Genomic DNA, 24,153 nt, shown 5'->3' with positions numbered 1-24,153 from the left:
TTGGTTTATTGAGGAAGATGAGGAAAGGAGAGGGAGGCAGCTAAGTCAGCATGCAAGAGCTGGGTATTGAGAAGCATTAAGATGAGGTAAGGAGGCACAGGCAAAAGCATCCCTTAGAGTGCTGTAGGGTTTTGCAAGTGTAAGCAGGTGGCTGCAACACCGAGAAACACATGGGTGCACACAGATGTACTCCATAAGAGAGAGATTTCCGAAGGTCTCTCTGCTGAATGACCAGGATATAGTTTGAGTTAGGGGCAAAAAGAATCTAAGGGAGAGGACGATAATTTAATTTGGGGAGGAAAGGCTTGGGCTGAGCATGCCAGTGAGATGCAGGAAGCAGAGCTCCAGCATTACATAGGAGTTTGCACAGAAAGCCCAGGACAACAGAGATGACTGGAGTAGGATCTGAAAAGACAGCCGATCAGTCAAGTAAAGAAACCAGACAAAGCTGGGAAGCTTATGCAAAGGCGCCAAGCTCAGAGATCTGAGGCTGCCCAGGACTTCTCGCCAGGTCCAACCCAAAGGCTATGACCACAGATGTATGAGGGCTCCTGAGAGCCTGGCAGAAGGACTTGTCTAGGCTTTGGGTCAGCTGGCTGGTACATGTTCATACCCTGAAGTACAATATTTAAACACACATTTGCTGCTTGGCCCTGCAATTATATTTTTATTATCGACGTGATGTTCTTTGCAGGGTCATGAATATTTTCTTTGAGTCACTAGAGGTCATTGGAGTTACTCAGCCCTCAGACTAGTTTCTCCCTGTCCCACCAAAGATTTGTGAGACTTGTAAAATATGCTCCGGATTGCCATATAGCTTAATTAGCCTCTGAGCTCTAATGAAGTACACCCTGACTAATGGTGCAGTCACAAACAACATGTTCCTGTAATTTGGGCCCTCACCAAGAACTTCTGTTATCACTAGACTCATCAAGGTGGTGCTTCAGAAAGCTGAAGGGCACTGTTGCCTAATGAAAAGCAGAGTTTCGCACCAAGAACATAGCTGGAGGGGATCGGTGCTCTGACACGAGCTGTGTTTACGACGTGCCGCAGAGCCGTGCGGTGCAGGTGTCTGGCAGGAAGAGCGAGGTGTCCCCGAGGAGCCCAGATTCTTCTGCTGCTCTGCTACAGTCCCACAGGAGCCGGAGTGTTTGCAGAGAAGCAGCACTGATCGCTGTAGTAACCTACGACTTTTGTTCTCATTTTGGCCTGTCAAGCACTGTTAAGTTAAACCGGGCGGTATAATGGCGAGCGCTCTGTCCCCGTTCCTGAAATGGAACAAAGAGTCACCTCATAAGCGATCTCTTTTCTGGAGTTGTTTTATATTAAGCTTCTCAAAAATTGATCCACGGTCCGAAACCACTGTGGACAGATGAACGAGGGCCAGAGCTGGGACTGGAGATCAAAACGCCGCCGTGTAGTTGTTTTGCAGATGTCAAGGCTTCCTGGGAGTTGCCAGTCAAAATTTCTTGCTGTTCTGTAACAGCTTATCGCAGCGAGCTTTCTCATCTGATGACATATCCCCTCTCGGGATATGGCTAAATGATCCTTTCCAGCAAGGACTTATCCCAGCTCTCACACAAACACTTCTGAGGCACGAGCTTTTGGCCTTCAGCCTGGGTTGGACTGCAGCGCATGGGAGGTATTTCCCAAGCGACTCCCGGGGAAAGATCTCTGCTCTTCCCTTCTCCCACCAAACCTTTGCATGTGCTCATAAAGCTTTACTTAAGCCAAACTGAACTGGATTTTCAGCAGACGGACAAGATAGCATTTTTTGGAGTGAGGAAGAAATACGCCTTCTCCAAAAGTTAGATATATAAATGCATTTCCTGGGTGGTGGCAGTATTTCTTATGGTTATGAGCAAGTATCTTCATGGAACCAAGGTGGGGTTTTTTGTTTGTTTGTTTGTTTGTTTGTTTTGGGGGGGAATTCAGCCCCTTTCCTTGGTAGTCTCCTGTCTTTCTCCTGCAAAAAGCAGGATTTATCCTGTCAAGTGTCAAGGGGACAATTTCGATGGAAGCCTTAGTGTTTTAAAAAAAATAAAATTGGCTGCACTGAAGAAGTTCAAGAAGAGTTCAGATCCGGGCCAAACTTTGAAGCCATTTCCTGTGTGGGTAATGGACTGGGAAAAAAAAGAAATCCTGGCTCTTTTAGGGGAGCTTTGGATCTGTATCTGAACTTTGCAAGCATGGCCTTTCCCTGTGAAACAAAGCTATTTTTCTTGTTCACAGAATGATGTATTATGTATAGTATGGATGTTTATATGTATTTTCACCTCCAGCTAACAATACCTGCTTTAATTTGTTAGAACTATTTTTAAAAAGTACTGAAGGGAGGAAAAATGCAGAGGGCACAGAACGGTTGGGTATGTTTCTGATTTTTTCTTAAATCTAGAAGTTATAACACAGCTTTGCTGGTCTTGACTTTCCTTGTGAAGGAAGGGGCCACTTTGCTCTGAAAGAGTTATGCAAGGCTGACTGGGGGGGTCCCATGAGCTCTTGGTCCAGATCTTGCAGTCCTCAGTCAATTTGGGCCCCCAGCATTTTACTCCACCTCAGGATCTGGCCCCACTTCTCTGGCATCACCTGTCACCATCCAGCCTTTCTCCACACTTCTCGTCTGTCTGGGTTTTGCCTGTCTGCACACAGTTCTTGTTTTATCTGGCTCACGTCACTGCAGGATTATTTAGAAGGTGATAATCTTGAGGGTAAATTTGAGAGGACCACCACATCTGTATGCAACTACTGGGTTTGCTGTTGGGAAGGTTTTGATTTTGGTGATGAAGGCCGGTGGTTTTATACAGCACTGTCCTCCTTGAAAATGGGTGAGGACTCAGCATATGGGACTTGTGTCTTGGACCTTCCAGTTGAATGATGATCAGAAGTTGTATTTACATGTAAATTAAAGCCTTACCTCTGTTAACATTCCAGTTGCTTCTGCCTCTGGACATTTAATCTATTTATCATTTGTGTGCACTGTGAGCACAGTGGGAGCGAGATACATGTTTACTGTCACAACACCTTGTAAATTGGGCTGTATAAATTTCTGGAGATGCTTGTTTCGGGGAGTCTCCAGACATGGTGGTTTGTGGCATTGTCGTGTGACTTGTGCGTTTTGGTTTCTCAGGCAACAGCATGGGGTTCAGATGAAGACACCAGGAGGTCCTGTCAAAGTAAAGGGAAAACAGAGGTAAGTTTTCCTTTGCTACAGACATGCTATGGGTGAATTTACTTACATCATTCCATTAGAAATCCCCACAGTGAGCATCTGACACCAGCTGGAGCCCATAAATCTGCAGCTGTTCGGAGCTAATACCACAAGTACCTGGGCACCACAAAGCAACCATTTCAAAGGCTACCTGTCCAAGTTATTAGACTTGCACTACATGAAATTTAAAGGTAATTTCACTTCTGGAGAGGACGCAATTTGTGACATATCAAGGATCAGTATGGTGGCAAATCCAGGGAAACATCCTGTAGTGGGTCTGAGGCTGGTCAGGTTGGCTTAGTCTTAGTACTCAGCAGCGAGCCATTGGCGTTCGGCCACGTGGGCCTGTGTCTGATACTTGTTTGCAGTTAGAGCTGATTTTTGTATAATTCTCTTGAACATGAGAATTGAATCTGCTAGGACACTGCAGTTCTTTTCAGGTGGAATGTCACAGAGCTCCTTAGGAGGCCGGCGCAGTCTGCTAAGCTGCAGTTCAAAACCAGAACTGTTTGAACTAAGGCATGCTATCTCAGACATCTGAAGTTTGCAGGCATTTCTGACTGAAGCACAGGTCCTCTTCTGCCCCACTTCTGAGAAACTGAAAGAAAACCGTGTACTGAAAACAAGTATTTTGATTTTTCAAATGTGGTGTTGGTACTGTTCAAACATGTTGAGGCCTCAACTGAGAGGGTGTCCTGTTGTCCTAAATATTATACCACAAAGAGTTTTCAGTCTAAACCAAAGGAGTTGGAAGATAATCATGATCTTTGCTGTAGACTTGGACAGTCAAGCAGAGAGTGCTTGTGTGGCTTGCCCAAAATCTGGAGTTCTGCCAAGTTCCAGCTCAGTGCTTCAAACACGGGATTATATGATTTTCCATTGACCACATTCATTTCATATAATAAACCGTACATGATTATTGTGTTAACTTGCATATACACAAAAATGCTAGCTTGAATTTTGTAGGATGAGCAACAGAGAGCTTCATGTAGTTTTGGAGAACAGGAATATCAGTATCCTAGAATGTGTTTTAGAGTTTGTGTAGGGACTGCTTCACGTAGAAGAATACCATGGAGTCAAAATAGGTTACGTTATGTAAACACCAAATTTTGCCAGCCACTAGAAGAAGAACCCAAAAGAAGATGAACAACATTAAAAAACTCTAAAACCCAAGACGCGAAGAATTTTTGAATTTGTGGTCTTTGTACTTTAAAATGTGTACTCTAAAGAAAAGATTTTACTCTGTACTCCCATTGTAAAAATTTGTGAACCTTAGTCCATTGTTCATGAAGAATTTGAATTTATAACCCAGAATTATTTTGTCAGCCCCCAGATAAAACCCTATGAGATTCCATGCACTCCACTGAACAAATTCTAGGATAATTTCAATTTATTATTTTTACTGTCATGCCAAAAGAAAGCAATGGTCTGAGCATTTTTGCTGCTGCTGCTGCCTCCACACACTGCAAAGAGTCTGCCAAACATTTCATGAGGATGATGCTCCAAACAGCTGAGTTTATGCTGTTTGTTGTCCAGAGCTTAATATTGTTTGGTGGGTGCAGGAGCCTTGGGTGTGCAGTTTTGAGGAACAATAATTAATCAGATTGTTAGACACTTCTTGACATACAATTAATGGCAAACAGAGGTGTTGACTAAGAGTCTGACAAGAAGACATGAATCTATGAAGAAAGGCAGAAGGATTCTGCCATAGATAAGTAAACTCAGATCTCCCAAGTCTGTATCTAGTTTTGCCTGTATGTCCATGGATGAATCCCTCCTGGGAGTCTACACATTCACTGCTCATTACACTGTAGAGAAATGACTTAGTGCTAGCTCCAAATATATAGAGCTCAGCAAGCTGATGAACAGCTCTACTCCAGCTGAGAAGTCCAGCTCTGACCTAGTATCTTTGCCTTTGGCTGGGTAAATGCATCAGGCAAGGGCAACACAATGTGAATATTTCTATTTATGCTGTGTGATAGTGGTACAAGAACCAGAGCTCTGTCTGCCTCAGCTCTGCTTTGTCAAAACTTGACTAATGGTAGTTTTCTACATAGCACAGATGATGTGATGATAAATATGCTCAGAATTGTCAGGCACTTAGATATGTGGTGATAAAGGCTAGAAATAAGGAGGACCTTTGGCTCTTATATTAATTCACAGTGTAGTTTGGGTAAGTTATATGACTGGTTCATTTTCCTTGCCCATTTAATAATGTCTTTATTTTAAGATGAAGTTTTCAAAGCTACCTAGTGTATGAAAATGCCTTTTTCTTATGCCCGTTGAGTATCTAAATTGGATTCTCCCTGCTGCTTAGAAAATCTCCTCCTAAAATGCCTAGAGTTTTACCATAAGGAAAATAAGAAGTGCAAGAGTAAAAGCTACAAAATGCATATCACGGAAATATAATTACCATGGCATGATGATCACTCTATATTTGAGTACCAACTGGACAGAGAAAAGGGAGATGAGAAATCTGTTTCCCAGGTTTAAGGCTACTAGGTCTTTTCCTCTGACACCTTGTGTAGTTCTGGCCAGAAGTTTCACCTGCCTGTTCCAAAACTGCGCTCAGTAACTTGTCTTTGGCTGCTGCACCTTCCTGAGGAAGGCAGAAGGTTTTGAATCAAACAGGCTGACTGCATGCTTTGCTGGCTTGATCAAATGGCTGATCACCTTCACTGTTAACAGCATGTACTTTATTTCCTCTTTGAATCTGGCTTCAGTTTTGAGTGTCTGTGTCTCTTTTTGCCCTTCTCTTCTAGATTAAGGAGCTCTTTAGTTACCAATATTCATTTTTTTTTGCAAAACCATTTATATGCTCTTGTCAAGTCAGTACTTAGACTTTTTGGTAATGTAAAAAGCTGAGCTCTCCAAGCCTTTCTCTAACTCATTCTTCCACTGCTATTGAATATTTTTGTGTCTGTTTTCTGCACACTCTAATTTTTCACCTGTATTCCCATGTCAATCTCTAATGCCTGAGTGTGATTAAAATAGTCTTCCACCTCTTATTCGCCCTCTGTTCATATACTCAGCAGTTTCATAAGCTCTTCTGGCATAGGAGATCCTGCAGAATTGCCTAGTTACTGTGACCACTAAATCCTTTTCACAGTTGCTAGTTTCGGGGTGTAATCTCCCAGTCTGTACATAAAGTCCTTTTGTTCCTTGCTCTTTAGTGTATAATATCTTTAAAAAAATGTATTTTGTTTGTTGGGTATAGCTTACCAACCAGCCTAACATATATGTCTGCTTTGGCCTCATTGGTAATTGCTATTTTTCTGATCGTTGGGTTATCCACAAACGCTGGTTAAGAAAAATGTTGTTACTGGACTAGTACCTTGCCATCTGGGTCCCTGCTAGAATAGCAACTTTGTGAATGATTTTTCTCAGAGGACTTTTTTTCAGTCCATGCATTTATCAGATTTTAATCCTTTAAAGTATATGTACTTGAACTTGATTTTAAAACTAACTCTCTACTATATGTCATGTGGTATTAAAATATACACTTCAGAAAAGTCTCTTTCATTTATATTGCTATTTTTGTCAACCAAAGCTTGTGGTTTCCTCAAAGAATTGTATATGCTTTATTTGCCATGTTGCTGGAGATCCATGCTGGCTTCCGCTAGTAATTATTCCTATTTTTGCAGCATTTATAAAATGCATCCTGATCAGCACCTTAACATTCTCCCCTGGAAACCATCCACCATACTGAGAGATACTGCAGAGAACAAAATCGGTGTTATGCTGCCTTTCTTTCTGTCTTCCAAGTGATATCACCCAGAGGTTGTAGTTAAAATGAGCGATGGATAGAGTGCAAGGGGAAGAGGTGCCACTAGATCAAAATGTATTTAATTTCATTAGGAGCTGCTCAGCTTCTAGTCTGTAATTGGTTTGTCTCTGCATAACAGCCCATCCACCACATCTAAGGAATTCTGCCTGACATAGAAAACTGTGGCTTTCTAAACAAGCGCCCTTTGGTCTTTGTCTTGTCTAAGCATAAAATTATTTGTTAACTTTCCAAAAGCAGCACACCGCCATTTCAAAGAGAGAAGGGAACTGTTTGTGAAAACGGCAGCGCTCCAGCACTTACATGCTGTCCTAAGGACTTTGGGTAGCAAGGGGAAAGATGATGCACTGATAACACTTCTGGAGTAAGAAAGAACCGAGGGAAGCATCTGATAGGCATCCAGCTACTGTTTGTCCCGGACTGGTTGTCTCCCTTTTCTTGTATGATGTCCTGATACAGGGGGTTCTTGGATTCATGCAAGGTTGCAGGGAAATCCTGGCCCAAGGTTTCAGGCCAGTTAAATGGGTTTGGTGCAGAAGTTGCTAGGCTAATGGAGGAATCTGCTATTTTAGGCCTCCAAGTGGCTGTCATACAGAGGATGTGTCCCTCTGGTCATCTAATGTGGCTGGGAATCACCATACCACTTACAAATAACAGGCATCCAGATACAACAGGCGCTATATCAATCCACAGGTAACTGCGAGGCAGTCAGATGGTTTTTTCCTCCCCTTTCTAACTGTTTCTAGAAATCTAAAACTACATTCCTACTACTTCTGCTAAACTATCAGCCACCTAATTTGATTTGAAGTCCGTCAAAGAAAACTTGGCTGGAAAAATCATTAGTGATTCTCTTTGGTATTTATGGCACTCAGAGGAGGAAGACAGCTTGGTCAGGGTGTTGGCTTAGGCTGATTAGTAAATTGTTTGTCCAAAGAAATAACATAAACATCTAGAAGCATGTTAATAACAGTGCTCAAAAACATGTTAGATCATGGGTTTTTTTAACAAATTGGGATGAACTGCAACAAATAAATATTTGCTGTACTCTAAAATGTCATTGAAGGCTGAACATGGAGTTCTGCTGGCCAGTTCTCTGAACTGCAGGCTGTACTTCAGAGCCAGTGTATCTACTTTTGTAGTAATGAAAGGCTTTGGGGATGGCTGGTGTAGCTAGGAAGCATAGCTAAACAGACCAGAGCATCCAGTGGTTGAGGAGCAGGGAGTGTGGTGGGACCTGCCAGATCAGCGGAGGGACAGAAGTCCTCTCTTCCCACCACATATGCAGACAGCAGGAATAATCTGGCCGGCCAGCAGTGCAGAAGCCTTCTCTGGGTACAGCTGCCAGCACACTGAGGCGTGAGTGTTGCTGTTTGATCTACCCCCAGATGACTCCCGATGTGGCTCCTGCTTTCTCTTCTGGCAGCCTAGAGTAGTACTGCCGACTGCACTGACACAGGGCATCGCGTTGTCCTGCCGCATCGGGGTGGCCAAACCTGGCTACTCAGGAGTAGTGTGCAGGATGACTTGCATCAGTAGGGAAACAACCTCCCATCACGGTAACATCTCCTGAAACCAGAATTCCTTTCTTTTTGCAGCTTCTAGATTTTGTTAGAGTCTTATAGACATAGCCAGGAGGAGCTGAATGGAAAAGAGGAGCCAGGTTTCAAAGAAGTAACCCCCCCCACCCCTGCTGATCTAGCTAGGGAGAACAGGCAGGCTTTGGGTCACCGTGGACCAGTCTTTATGAGTATTTGGTAAAACTTGCTGTTTCTACTCGAGATGTCCTCATTCTCCACATACACCCCCCTCTACCTGTTTTATCTCGCTCTGCTCTGGCCTCAGTGAACTGGCAGCAAGCTCTGCAGATTAATTGCACGTTGTGTGAAACTATTTTCATTATTTTGTAGCTCTGTTAGAAGGTCATAACTGCGTCTGTGCCAAGTTTCATCCCATTTCTCCTCTTAGCCACCCTGGCCTAACCCCAAAATAAATTTCCATATTCTGAAGAGTTTGTATTTCTTACTGAGGACAACGGACAATCTGAAACAGCTATTTTCCTGTTAGAGCATGTAACTGTGATTTTAGTCTATGATCAAAATGTATTGGTACGTGATGAAATACTGTTAGGTTAAAAAAAAATCAAAAAGCAAAAAGCAGATCTCAGAAAACAGCTTGAGTGGTTTATTCAAAGTACAGGCCAATTAAAGCAGTGCCTATATACGGTTAGGCTTTCAAAGGAAAAATACCTCTGTACAATGAGATTAAGGGCTTATAACATTTCAGAACTCCAGTGTTCAGAGATGACAGATGAAACGACTCAAGAAGCACCTACAGCTGGCTTATTCTTTGCATCCTGAAAATGTCTTTTTGAATTTTACCTCAAACTGAAGCCAGCAGGAGTTCAGCCCCTCCATTTGCTGGTCTGTCCACACGAATGAATGGAGTAACACTTTGGGTTCTTGGGTTTGAAATGTGCTTTCAAAGCAGCCCGACATCTGTATTGCTAGAAAGAGCCCTGCTCCTGCCCACAGTAGCGGACATTACGCCATTCACAGACACAGTGAAATCTAAATGTTGCAAACCTGAAATAAATGAGAATGGGCTTAAAGTGAGGAGGGGCATGAAGGGATTCAATAAAGATTAAGCTTTACCAGTGATGTACTCTTCCTAGGAAAACAAGGGTCATTAGACTAGGGGAAAGTGATTTCTGCTCAGTCTAAGGCCTTGTCTCCAAAAAGGGACCAGTATCAGGTAATTTGGAGGAAGGAGTGAGAACCCCAAAGTCAATAACATGTATTTCAGAGAAAAATCAGAGATATGCTTAATGCTCCGGCAGTGAGCCACAGGTTTTTATCAGCTCTGCCATATATTTAATGATAATCCCAACTAATATAACTGGGTTATTCTCATTAACCATATAAATATTGAGTCTTCTCCCTTTATTTAAATCCTTAATCTCATGATCCCAATAATATCTTCTGGTGATGAGATTGGCAGTCTGATCACACACAGATTGAACTGTCTGCTCCATGATGTGGGAGCAGGATCCAAATATTGTCTTGTCTGGACAGAGCTGGGGTTCAAGCTTGCCAGATTTTCCAGCCATGTTAAATAAAGCCCATCTGAATTTTGCCTCCTGTACGACTGAGTTTTCCAGGCCCATGGAAGAAACTGCACTAAATAGCTCCCATTTTTTGTAAGTGCTTGTGAAATCATTTTACTAACCAGCTGCCTCAGCTACGAATTGTTGTAGAGGGGAGCATGGTGAATAACTTTTCAGAGCAGATCCCGGCTGGCTTAAAGAACACAGAGAGGAGCCTGTTCCTTTCTAGTTATTTTGAGAACAGGGCAGAAAGGGGACTTAATGTAGATGTCACCAACAGTGTCTTGAGAAAAATCCCACAAGCTGGAACATTTTAGTGGTTCAGCTTCTTCCTTGCTTTTGTTGGAGGTTGTCATAGGCTGGCAGTGGGTACAGCAATAAGAAATACCAGATGAGCACAGGATTCCTCTTGGAGCCAGGCAGGTTAGCGAGGTGGGGTCCGGTAGTTAAATCTTTGTCCCCGTCTTGCAGGATCTCCTCTCATTCAGTGTGTCACCATGGCAAACCTTCTAGCACCTGTGTGTTTCGATTCATCCAGCCCAGAGGACAGGAAGATAATGCGTGTCCATTTTAGAACATTACTTAATGCTCTACAAATTGCTTTGAGACCGGTGGATGAAAAGTACATGTGATCGTTGTTCTTGCCCCAGGAGTGTGGAGCCCATTTACCATCATTTACCCTTTACCATCATTAGTAAGGCAAGTCCAGGGAAAAAGCCTACTCAGAGCGTAGGCAGTTAATTCATAGGGATATAACTATGGTTGGATATGGCCCACACCTGGTAGCAATGTTATCTAAGCACAGGAGAAGAAAACATCCACCAGGCACCCCAGTTTCTGCCTTTTACAGCCAGTGAAATAATTATTGGGCTTGGTACATCCAGTTCCCTGAAAAGTATCAGCTGTCAAATGTTTCCAATCTAACACCTCATCTGCACTGCCTGTGCTCTTTTGCTCTTTGCTAGCACAGTTGGGAATGGGCTGGAAGTCACAGATGAAATATTTTGGTGCGGTTTCAGACAGCAGCAGATATATTTGCTCAGTATGGTTTTTCTTCTCTTTCAATAAATAACCTCTGCTTTTGACTGAATGGGTACAAAGAAAGGCATGCTTAATTAGGCTAAAATAAGACAATATTTTACCAGCTTCCAGCATCCTTATCAACCTGGGCTACTGCGCCTAGGAGTAAAGTGTGCAACAGATGCATCCAGCATGATCTCACAGAGAAATTCTTTTTTGTGTTCCGTCTTCTCAGCTGGGAGGATTTTTAGAGAAATGAAAGCTTGTTCATGTGTAATATAGGTCTGCACAAAGAAGAGAATTCTGCAAGTTAGGATTTGAGATTTCTGCAGGACGGAGTTTTATTTAGGAGCATATTTAAGTACCCATGCAGGAAAGAGTGCGGCAACATTAGTGGTGTTAGCTGGTTTAGGGCAGATGCTGTGTTCAGACTGCACAGAGCAGAGGGAGGTGGAAGCAGAGGGGAGCAGGTGGATGCTCTCTTGTTATGTGAAATTCGGGTACAGAGCTGCTTTCTGGGTTAGATCCCAAATCAATCATATTCTGAAAACAAAACTCAATGGGAGAGGAGCCCATACTTTTTAAATCACATTTCCTCAAGAATTTCTGGTCTTTCACAGTTAAATATACAATGGTCCTAATATTAGGTGGGATTGGGTAACTGTGCTGTACAGAAACAGGAATTACTTAAACCCGCTAGGGCAGGGAATAACCAGCAGGGCTCACAGCACCACGTAAGGACAGGAGGGGGCAGAGAGGCTGGCAAGCCTTCGTCTGATCAAAGGAAGCCACGAGACCTCTGTTCTCAAGGTGGGACAGTGTTTCTGGTGCACGGTCACCAGGACTGATCTGCTTCTGAGATACGAAGGGCTGAATCGACCCCGCTACGAATTTAAGCTCCGGTTCCTCTGTGCTAGGGGCTGCGTGTCGGATCCCCAAATCCCTGCTGAGGTCAGCCTGGCAGCACCCACTCCATCACCTCCGTGGCCTCTGCCTGGGCCGGGTCAGTGCTCCCGGGCTGGCTCAGTCCCTGCACACTTCTCCATTCAGGAGCAAGCCCCAGACGCTGTGCCCATGCAGTCGCTTGTCTGCGGCCAGTGCCGGGGGGGTTTTGCTAAATGCCATTCTTCAGCAAGTTGATTTCCATACAGCGAATGAAAGGAGATGGTAGTACTTAATCCAGCTAAGCAAGCCTCTCCCTTTCCAGCTGATACGGAGTGTTTTTACACTGCTGGATCTTGCAAATGAAGTCTTCAGGGAACTGATCAGCAGCGTGGAGCGCTGTGAGACGGGGAAGCTCGTGGAGTGATTGCTGCTTACAGGAGAAGCGGTGTCTGCAGCTGGAGGCTCAGCTTAGCAGCAAATTATGATCTATTGGAGGGAGGAAAGCAAAGCAGCCGGGATAACCCAGCCGAGGTTGTTATTTTTTAACAAGTTCCCTTCTCTGTTTACAGTAGAAAATAACTGCCTTTCCTCCCTTGGAGCCCGTGGGTGCCACTCACAAGCCATCCATCGCTCACATCCTCCTCTCTGCGCTGCTCCCAGAGCCCAGGGCAGGCAGCCCGGTGCCGGGCTCACCAGGCATCCCTCACCGGGGCTGTGGGGATAGATCTCAGGGCAAGGGGCTGCCACAGGCTGTGCTGGCACCTCCACTCCCTGCAGGTTGCCTTGGAAAGCTCTGGCCTCTCCCTCTGTCACTTAGCATCCCGGACTCGCTCAGCTGGCCTGACCTGCAGTCCACCGGTGTCGGGAAGGAGAGGCTGTGGCTCTCTCCAGCAGCTCAAAGGAGATTTTCTGAACAAAGCCAACGCAGCCCTGTGCTGTCACCACTACCCCAGCACAGGATGACTGGAGTCCCACGGTTCTGGGGATTGGCATGTGAAGAGAGTTTACTGTTTGTAGCAGCAAGTGGTCATGCAGCTGAGAAGAGGGTTTTTGCTATTTCTCGCTGTCCTGGCCTGAAAGAGAAACTCCTTCCACTATGGAAAATCCTGAGCATGGAACCTCATGGTGGAAGGAAGCAACAGTCTGTCCAAGCACAAGATTCTCCTGTTGCAGAGAAGTTCCTGCTGTTTTCCTGCTACACTGGTTTGACTTTTAGTGCAGGGAGACCCTCCGCCCTTCACCAGAGCTGTGTCTGGGTAATGTTGTCAAAGCTGCAGCACTGATGGGAAAAGCAGGTCAGAAATATCATGAAAAGAGGGAGGATTCCTCCTCCAATTTAAGCAGAAAGAAAGAGCCAGTTGTGTAGCTAACACGGAGTCAGCCTGATGGATAGCATCCTACCAAGAGACTATTTGTGCAGGACTGTGGTTAGAGAAGTAAGCAGCAAATTGGCCTTGCTCATGGAGACTGCTGGCTCCCTACAGCTGTGCACTGCTGCAGCGCTTGATGCAACAAATCTTGGTCCAAGTTAGAGCTAAAGAAGGTGCATTCCAGCTGCCACACAGGTACTTTTTTAATGTAATAAATAACTCCACAGTCTTCTTTTTCAAAGTTCCTTTGTCTCTGTCTTGTGTCCCTACAGGAAGAATGTCAGAACTATGTACGAGTGCTGATTGTTTATGGCAAGAAGGTTTTTACCTGCGGTACCAATGCCTTTTCGCCAGTGTGTTCCAGTCGACAGGTCTGTTTCACCTCTTTTGCAGTGATGGAGGGGCTGGATATGTGCTCTGGGGAAGGCCAGTCATTGACAGGGCTTCATGGGTGAAGAGAACATGTTCCAAATGCACTTGATCTGAAATTGTTTTGGGTTTTTGGCCCCGGTGGGGCAGGGGGTGGTGTGTCTGCAGGTGGGGAGCAAAAAACCCATGGTATGGTTGAGCCAGATTTGGACAAAGTGCTGCTCATGTAATCCTTGGGTATGCTGTTGAAAATGGGCAATACAGACAGGCTTAGCCATGAGTACCTCCTGAGCTGAATACTTAAATGTTTTCTTCAAAATAAATGGCAAAACCCCCTTTGGCTTCAAGGGAGGCAGGAGCAGGTTCGGAGCAATGTTTATTTTTATACTTTTTAATGCCATACACATTCAGAAGGTGCCTATGTAAGATTAGAAACCTGTGCTAGCAAGAGGAGCACCTGATTACTGTGAGTGGGTTGGGCTCTGCAGGCTTTATTGGCAGGGGAATTACCCTTCTTACAAAGTAGTAGGATCAGTGAGGCTCAGACACAACTTCTTACATTGGCAAGTGATGTATGTAAAGATCAATTTACAGTCATCGCTGGCATTATTGTCTTATAGCTGCCTGTTTTTTTTTACCATCAGGGCTTTGCTCGGAGGTGCTCATGGGCAAACTGAATTCTCTGTGCCAGTATGAAAGCCAGCTGCTCTTTAAATTCTCTCCTCTCTCCTTTTAAATACAGGTAGGAAATCTTAGCAAAATCATTGACAGAATTAATGGAGTGGCTCGGTGCCCGTATGACCCCCGGCATAACTCGACAGCTGTGATTACATCACGAGGAGAACTCTATGCTGCAACTGTAATTGATTTCTCTGGACGGGATCCTGCTATTTACCGCAGCCTTGGAAATGTTCCCCCACTTAGGACAGCACAATACAACTCCAAATGGCTCAATGGTAAAGTCATGTGGGTCGTATCTGAGCAAGAGGTGTATTAAAATCAACTTGGCAGGCTTGTAAATCCTTCCCTCTGTTTTCTTATTGGAATCCAGAGTTATGATGGGGATGGGCTTCCGGTGCAATGATCAGTGCAGCTTAGAAGACATTTAAAAATAGCCTGGAAGGATGTCAGAGGAGTTGATTTAGAATATGCAAAGTGGGTCTTACAGGCTACTTTATATACGGGTCTCTGTCTTCTGAGATGACCAAGTACATCCTTCTAATTAGAAAATCCCTCAACGATTTGAAGATCCAAGTTAAATAGAGCCTTATGTTGTTGACCCAGTTCTGCAATGTGTTGAGCACACTCTACTTCCACTGACTCAGCTGAAAATGGTTTGTTTCAGTACAAGATCACTCTGAAAATGAGAAATTTCACAGCAAGTTATGTTACATGTAAACCCATGCTGTTGTGGATTTATAGTTATTAAAAGCAGCTGTTACCCCAGTGTGATAATACCCCGCATCAAGCAAGTTGTAGAATTTCAACCAGTAGTTCCTTCAGTAAGTCCATATCCTCTGGCTGGGACAAAGCACATCTTGACTGAGCAGACTATAATGATGGAGACCCCAATATTTCCCCTCTCTCCTTTGGCCCAGGTAAGTTGACCAAATATTCAGAATATTTCTGTTGGATTTCAGAACCTTTCAATCAAGGATGTGAACAGTGGGACTGTGCACTCTCTGGAAGTTAATGAGAATGAACTTAGCTTCTGCAGACACTCATATAATGTTATATGGAGAGCAGGAGTTGTGGAAGAATGCCATCAGGCAAGACTATGAATTAGGACAATTAGTAGCATAGCTCATATACACTCATTAGAAATATGTGCCTCTTGTCTGCACATGAATTAAGAATTCAGAAGGAAGTCACACGGGGGAACCTTGGAACAGAGAAGTTTAAAGAAGGACAAACAGAAACTGAGTTTCTAGTCTGTGGTTGGAAAAGCTAACGTGACTCTTGGATTTACAACTTTGTGCAGTCTTGGTGACTTTGGAGTAAATTCATCCCATTCTGGCCACTTCTCAACAAGAAACAGAAAACTTGAAGATGATTCAGAGAAGAGCCATGGAGTGATTTGAAGCTTGGGAAGTCTGCCTCACAGTGAGAGACTTAAGGAGCTCAATTTATTTATCTTTCTGAAAAGGAGATAAAAGGTGTTTTGCACATGATATGGAAGTACTTACACCGGGAGAAGATCTCTGGCAGGATAAAGTTCTTTAATCTAACAGACAAGTCATGACAAGAGCCTATGATTGGAAGCTAAAACCAGATAATGTCAAATGGAAGAAGAAGTGCAGGTTGCAGCTGGGGCAGTCGTTAGTCATTTGAACAAGTCACTGAGGAAAGTGATGAATGTAAAGCCGTGTGACGTTGTCCTGTAAGATCAGATCTCCTTCAAAAAATGCGGTCTAATTCACCTGTTAGTTGTAGGATCTGATGGTAGAATTACAGGGTGAAATCCTCTGGTTCGTATTAGATGGAAGGAAGGTCAGGTTGGTGATCACAGCGATCCCTTTAAAGTTCACAGTTTGTCTGAAAGAGAAAGTTTGATCAGAGATGCTCTGCAGTGCCCATCCCTCTGAACCATATTCTACTTCCCAAACCTTCCTTGCAGCACCATGAGTTTGCTTTCCCCTCTCTGCCAGACTCTGTTCTCCTTTTACTCCTGGGCTGCAGCATTAAAGAAATTGTGTACTTCTCTTTTTTCTTTTTCCTTTGAGCATTACTCAAAAATGAACATCGTAAAAGCACCTGTAAAACCAACAGGGTTTTTGTTGTTGTTGTTGTTGTTTAGTCATATATTATTAATTGGCCAATCTTTTCTCTTTGCCAGAGAAACTGTTGGGATGAAAGACTGTACACTTTAAAGCTTTGTTAAATAGCCACTTAAAATATTCATTACAAACCAACACCAGGTTCTTTTCCATCCTTGTGAAAATAATAACAATGATTCCAGGAGAAAAAGAATTAAGGAGAGCTTGCTTTGATATTGTTTGTGGCGTGGTTTTGTTTTATGGACATAAGATAATCTTTTGTGCCTAGAAACTGGAAAGGCTTTGTGACAAAAGCCAGATGTGATTGCGCTGGGAAAATAGGTTGAATGTTTCAGTGCAGCAGTCTGGGGAATCGGGCGGATGCAAGCAGCGTATTTAACACACCATAAGGTGCACTTCAGAAGAGAATAGGTAAAAGAACCCAATGGGAAGGCTTTATGTTGTAAAATAACTGTAGGTACAGAGAGTAGTTGTGCATATGCAAAGCGTTAAACTCTGCTTTCACTGCAGTCAGTAGCAGCATATCCAGTAAAGTGGGGAAATGAAGGGATCCTTCCATGATCTGAAAAATGGAGCTAGAGCTGTACCCCCATATATCATTATTCTCATCTACTGTTTTTATGTCTGCTGCTGACTCCAAACTCCCTGTGGTCGCAGCTTTGACAGCCTATGTAAAAGGAGCTGGCAGTACAATGCATTGGGCAAGTCACTGAGCACGGATTGATTTCTGACCTGTATAAATCTCTTCACGTTTGTTTTTCAGAGCCTAACTTTATTGCTGCCTACGACATCGGTTTGTTCACCTACTTCTTTTTCCGAGAGAATGCAGTAGAACACGACTGTGGGAAAACAGTGTATTCTCGTGTGGCCAGGGTCTGCAAAAATGACATTGGGGGGAGATTTTTATTGGAGGACACATGGACAACTTTCATGAAGGCCAGGCTGAACTGTTCCCGTGCTGGAGAAATCCCTTTCTATTATAATGAATTGCAAAGCACCTTCTACCTTCCTGAGCAAGACCTGATCTATGGTGTCTTCACCACTAATGTGTAAGTTGCACTGGTTTTACTGCCCTTCTTCTATCCCCAGCAGTCTGAAACCGGCAATATCCTGATTTCTTAGACAGTCCGAGCAATAATTTTTGAAAGATCCTTTGGTTTAACGCAAAGGAATAGATAGGTCTGTATTATCCATCAAGGCAACATTGCCTTTAGGACAATGTTTTTAGTCCATTGTTCATGGATGCCTGGAGTCCCTTACGGGTGACAGTACATTTCTAGGGTAACTTAATTTGATTTAAAACTGAGCTGTGACAGACTTCTGACTTTTTGTAGTGCCAATGCTACTTGTGTTGTTCACAGAGCTGTTATGAAAATGACCCAGTAGAAAAATAGATTTTCAGCCAGGTTTACTGCCTGAATGATCTGACGCTATTGTGTGAACATCGGGATTGGCCCTAGAAATGGACAGATACATATGCTTGGGAGAGAAGTATTGGAAGGAGGAAAATGAGGCAAATGGGATGACAACAGCAGGGACTGAAATCAACATAAACTGCTGAACAACATATTATAGAAGCAAGGTCATGGAGGCTACACAGCATTTAACATTTTCAAGTGGGTCTGTACCTCTGCTACAAACAGTTTGGGGCCCATAAATCAAAAGCAGTGTTGGAAATCCGAGGGGAAGGAATGATTTCTGAAACTTCATAATCACCTTTTCTTGGCTTGATATTGAAAAAACTTGTAATTGGAATGATTTAGTGTAGCTGTGAAAGCAGAAAAGAGAAGAGGAGTTAATTAAAAAATATATTAAAAAACTCATAATGTATTTTTTTAAGTCAGAAAAACTCAAATAACTTTTTCTCTGAAGCCCAAGGCTAGGATGATAAGTTTCAAGCTATAACCAGTCTGTGCGGTATTGAGTTTCAATAATGCATGCTCTCCAGGGGGATGTTATCCTGATGTGTAAACTAGAGAATGAATATCTGAGTTAGTTACTCCACATGACAACCACTCAAAATATCTTTCTCATGCTGGTTAGCCATCTTCTTTGGGGCTTTTTCTGCAATAGAGAGTACTGTTCAATATGAATAATTGTCTGGTCCCAAGAAGCCCCACAGCAAACCAAAGAAGTGCAGCCTCTCTGAAGTACAGACCTTGGGTCTGTTCTCTCTGGCGTGGCAGGGCTTGAACTTCAGCCCTTGAAGCCACAAAGCATCAGACCCAACTTTTTGAGCTAGAGCACTGTTGGGAGTTTCACTGTAAAAGTCAACAGATCCAAAATGATATTTCCAGCCTGTAAATGCCAAGAAGTAGGTAAGTGTTTGGCCACCCTCGTTCATCTTCCACGTTTTGTTTCTGCCCTACTGTTGCCAACATCAGCCAAAAGTGAGCCATTGGAGAAGTGACGAGAAAAAGGTCTCTTTGGTTGGACATCTTCAAAAGCCACCTGGAGGTGGTTCTGGGCAACCTGCTCTGAGTGGCCCTGCTTGAGCAGGGATTTGGACCAGAAGACATCCAGAGGTCCCTCCCAGCCTCAACCATTTTTTGATTTTGTGAAAAAATAATTGTGAGCAAACACTGGACCTTGACTGGGGACTTCAGGGAAGTCTATCCTGGAGTCAAAAGGAGCATGAGTTGTTCCCCCAGAAAACATTTAAAGGCTGTTAGCCAAACTTCCTGAATGTGAAAAGGAAACCTGGCTACAGCTATGGGCAATTGAGATGAAACAACTTTTTTTTTTTTTATATCAGAGACACTTTTATGCCCGTAGTGATAATGTTTTATCTATCCATTTGTCCGTTCATCCAGCCAAGAACGGAAATTGGAAATGAGAATAAAATTATTAATAAATGTACTACATTAATCAAATTTATATGGATTTTGTGTAAAACAGAGGAGACAAACCAGCTCTGGTTGGAACAGTTCTTTTGCGCTGTGTCTGTCTCCCAGGTTTGCTAAAGCATGAGACATGGTAAGTGTTACCCCTCTCTCCTTTGGATTGCACTTAAGTCACTCTTCTTACATTACTGGTGTATGTTCCCTCTGGTATCTTCTGAGGACAATATAATATGTAACATTTGTGTAATTGAAGAGATGAGTTATTGATAATAGCTGAAGCTAGATCAAGTAGCGTTTTGGGTCTACAACATGATGTTCTTTTGAGAGTTCAAAGAGAAAATGTTCCAATTTGTCATCCGACTAGAGAAATAATGGTAATTATTCTTTTAACTTCCACTGGGACTTATATCATGCTGCATGAGCGCTGCATACAAAGAGGGCTGATGTGCGCTCTACTTTGAGTACCTTTATAATGGAATACTGATGCACTACAAAACTATTATTTTTTGTTTAAAGGTATTTTTATTTTGGCAGGTTCACCTTTAATGCAGTTATGGTCATCTTATAGCAAAGGGCTTTTAGTCTGTATCATACTTATTGGTGGTAACACCCATATAAAGATTTATTGCTTCATTTTAAGTTATATCCTGCTAAATCAGTGGAAAAGAGAGCTTTTGGGGGAAGCTGTTGATGAAATATTTAAGAAGCTTTTATTAAAGTTTTTGAAGACTATGTTAAAGCCTCCTTGAACTTAACTCACCTAGTTAGTCACAGGGAGCAGAAGTGGAATAAAGGAGCTTGCACTTCCCACCAGGGCAGCACAAGAGCCAGCTGGCCAAATCGATGCCACTGGTTTGAGACTGGGATCTAGGTTTTTGTAGGGAGGGATGGGAAATATGCCAGGCCACAGATAGCATTATTTCATCAAAAGCCTCATTCCTCTATCAAAAGGAAAGGGCTATACTTGGAGTCTTTAGCAGGGACCTAAAAAAATCCCCCCCTTTTTTTTTTTTAAGTGTTTTTGTTAGACTATCAGGGTTTTATTCTTTCTTTTCCTTTTTCATTTTCCTTCTCATTCTCTTTTTTTTCCCATGTGTGCCTCAAGGCATTTACTTGTCATCCATCATTAGCTTTGTCTTAAGAGCTGCCGTCTGTGAGCATGCACTGCGTCAGTGGTGTTCAGACAAAAGTGGAGAAAGGTTCGCCTGGCGCTGCTTTGACATGTTCAAAGGGAGCTACTCCATCACTCGGGGGGTGGAAGGGCAGGGGCAGGAGTGGAGAGTGGGAAGGCAAAGCAAGAAGTTCCTCCTGACGTTGTACTGCTCTGAAGAAATATGCTGTGAAAGGATCTGGCCTTCTACTTTCCTGCCTGGGACTGTGGAGCAAGGCTTTTTTTAATTTATTTTTTTTGTGCTAGAAATTGTAATTATTGGTTTAGTAAAAAAAATTGTTCTTCTCAGAGAATTCAAACTGCTTTAATTAGCAGCAAGATACATACAGCAGGGCTTGGGTTATTTAAAAGGCACTGTGACGAGTCGGTTTCCTGTGCTAGCCCTATTTTTAGTTTTATTTGGATATCTTTCTCTCTAAACGTTGTTCTTTTCCTTTAAAAGATGGGAGAGCTGGGAGCAGGTTTTGAATTTCAGGTAACCATTTAGCAACTGGCCCTCTCTGGACCTGCTTCGTGGAGATGCCAGCTCGTCAGGGAGGTGCACTTGAACCCTGTGGAAGCAAAAAGCGCTGAGCCTGCTCAGGACCCTGCAGAAATGGGCCCTCCATGTCTGAAATGGGCCAGCAAAGGCCAGCGGATCTGGGTGCAAGTCTGCCCAGGCAGCATCACCTCCCTGTGACAAATTCCCTGCCAAAGAGTCCTTCCTGTGGTGGCATTTCTCTCGCCATGCCTGCTCTGGCTGGTGCATGCGTGCGTGGGGAGCAGCCTGCCCCAGACAGATGCTGCTCCCGGCTGGGAGCACGAAGGAGTAATCACTGAAAACAGAGGCTTGCACGTATTAGCAAGACATTTTTGCCTGCTGAGCTGCCGTAACAACCAGCTTGGAGTGCACTGTCATTCTGTCCCTCCCCCTGCCTGTGTGCATGCTTGTGTATACTTACAAATAATATATATATATATATATATAAACATTAGGGCATATATTTTATAGCTGAAGATTTCAGGAGGTTGTAGAAACAGGCTTTCACCTTGAGAAACACCAGGAGATTAAAAATTATGTTGTTTGTAATCAATCAAGATAGATGGGGTGGTAAAAAAATAAAAATAAAACCAGACGCAAATAATCCATGCAAATTAAACTGTGTTCACCTTTCATGTCAGAACTACTTCCGTGGCCCTTAAATCACAGGCATTTTAAAACCAAGCTTAAAATTCATTCTCAAAAATTGTCATGCAATTCATTTGCATTTTACAATTTATTTATTTATTTTTACTCCCTGTGAGATTGGTATCACTGTACGTCTACCTAGCAATTTACATGTATTTTATCTGAGTGAAGCTTGATGTCTGTTATGATGAAAATGTCAGTGTTCTAATGATTAAATTGATTTTTTCTCCCCTTTTCCAGAAACAGCATAGCTGCCTCAGCAGTGTGTGCCTTCAATCTGAGTGCCATTACTCAGGCATTTAACGGCCCTTTCCGTTACCAAGAGAACCCCAGATCAGCCTGGCTGCCGACGTTAAACCCCATCCCAAATTTCCAGGTACTGCTTCTGCCCTTCAGTGTGCTCCAGTCCTTTTAATGTTCTATCACTCCACTGGGTTGATTCTTAGGGGGGCTTATTTTTCCAGGAAGACCCACAGTGCAGATAAACAATATTTTTCTACCTTCATGAGTATCTTGGTCCGTGGAACTCCTTGCCACATGTTATTGAAACCATGGGATTTATGGGAAAATTTAAGTGTTTTTACACATAAGGATGTTCAGAGCTTTTATAAGAATGAAGAGTTCAAAATACCTGTGGGCTATAGGTTGTCTTCTAGGTAAAAATTTTGGAGGAAAGCTTTTCTGCAGGATATATCACTGGAATGTCCCCACTGAGAAAAGCCTTGCAAACCACTTTCTGAAACAAGCAATACTGGCCTGTGGTGCGAGCTGCATCAGGTTAGATGGAGCCAAACTCTGACACAACAGGGAAAATCCACCCTTCCTACCCTCTTACTTCTGTTACACTCATCACCGATATGTGAACTCTGAGCATATGGTCCTCACAGGGGACATATCCCTACCAAAGCTTGCGGATTCAATGACTGTAAGCTGAAGCTGACAAAGTCAAACTAGAATGGAGACATTTTAAACAAGACATTTTAAAACAAGAAAGGTAATTAACTACTGTGACTGCGTAAGGATGTGATGAATTTTCCATCACTTAATGGGGCCCTGAAGGCAGCCAGTGTTTCTGTGTGAGATGGATGTCTTTCCAAGACACGATAGCTCAGCCAGAAGTTATTGACATGTTGCAGAAGTAAGTAGTGGAAGAGGCCAGATGGTCCTTCTAGCCTTAAAAATCTTTGGTTTTATGAATGCGTAGTTTTCCAGGGTTATGGGTTAACGCCAATTTGATATTTATAGAACATGATAGTTGCTTTATGCCCAAATTCAGTCACTGCAGCACGAAGTATGAATTTGCGAGCCACAGACAACCTGAGTCCTCTGAAGTGTGAGCCCCTTTTACAGCTCAGCCCCTTCCCACCTGGGGAATCCTAGGGAAGACAAACTCATCTTTCTGTCCTTGCTCCTGCACAGTGAATCCATTCAGCCTGATTGTGTGAATCTGGTTCTGCTTTATAATGGCAAAGGTGCAGAGGCTGCCTGCAAATGCCATCTGCCTTCAAAGTGGTGATGTCAGAGACCTTCCAAAAAGGACTCTGCAGTCGGCTGAGATCACTGCAGGAGCAGATGGGAGGCAGGTCCATGCTGCAGGCAGGGACACGCTTGTGTTCCTGCTGAGGAACCTGACTTTCTCCCCCTGAATTCCCTCACAGCACCTGAGTGAGGGCTTCTGCCTCTACAACGTGGGACAAGTTCAGGCTCTTGATCACCCCCTCAGCTTGATGCACTCAAAACCAAGAAACAAAGCTTTGCTGAAGGCCCAACCGTGTTAAACATGACCAGGGCTTTTTTTTGGTTTTCCTTCATTTTGTTTTTTTTTTAATTTAAAGGGAATATTAAGGTTAACTAAGAATCAAAGACTTTCTGTCTCTTGCTGGACTAACCCAGGAGGAATAGAAAAGGACTTTGGAAAGCATTTCCATGTAGTGAAAAGTATCAGATAAAATGTGGAGTGCAAAGATTGCAGCAGCAAGATGAAAAAAAAGGGCCAGGGAAAAATAAGGAAAGGAAAAGCAGGTATGTGGCAGACAAAAGGAAGATTGCAAAAAGAGATTAAGATGTTTTTCAAGTACAGGAGGAACAGGAGGTCAGTGAAGGGCCTTTAGGAGATGACAAGGGTAATTTAGTGACAGAAAGAGGCAGATATTGCAAAAAAATTAAATTAATTTTTTTGCCTCAGTGTTCACAAAGGAGGATGAGGGAAGGATGCCAGATTTTTTTTTTTTTCTTGCGGAGAGGAAGGAGAAATACTGAAGGATATAGAGGATCAGGGCAGTGCAGATAATCAGGAAATTAGAACAAAACAAAATAAAACCAAACCAGAGGGATGCTGTGTCAGCACACAGGCTGTCAATAGCCCAAAAGGATTATCAGTGACTTGATGAGAATAGAAAACAAAACCAACAATGACATTCCTGCCACTGGGATTCCTCCTTCAGTGATGCTCTAG

General features: G+C 43.2%; 1 protein-coding gene across 8 annotated transcripts in view; it reads left to right on the top strand.

The window, feature by feature from the left end:
- The window catches only part of SEMA5B (semaphorin 5B), a 261,572-nt gene that overhangs the window by 172,529 nt on the left and 64,890 nt on the right, over positions 1-24,153 (top strand). For all 8 annotated transcript variants that reach the window (XR_014585958.1, XM_083841544.1, XM_083841547.1 and 5 more), the window contains 5 exons: positions 3,128-3,190; positions 13,643-13,741; positions 14,482-14,695; positions 17,280-17,565; positions 21,939-22,074. Coding sequence is in view for 7 of the 8 variants with exons in the window: in XM_083841544.1 (XP_083697670.1) it covers positions 3,128-3,190; positions 13,643-13,741; positions 14,482-14,695; positions 17,280-17,565; positions 21,939-22,074 (798 nt within the window). In the remaining variant the exon portion in view is untranslated. The remainder of the gene's footprint in view (positions 1-3,127; positions 3,191-13,642; positions 13,742-14,481; positions 14,696-17,279; positions 17,566-21,938; positions 22,075-24,153) is intronic.

Source organism: Anser anser (assembly GCF_964211835.1).
Source record: "Anser anser genome assembly, chromosome: 6".
NCBI lineage: Eukaryota > Metazoa > Chordata > Aves > Anseriformes > Anatidae > Anser > Anser anser.
This window is presented reverse-complemented; position numbering and strand designations above follow the sequence as displayed.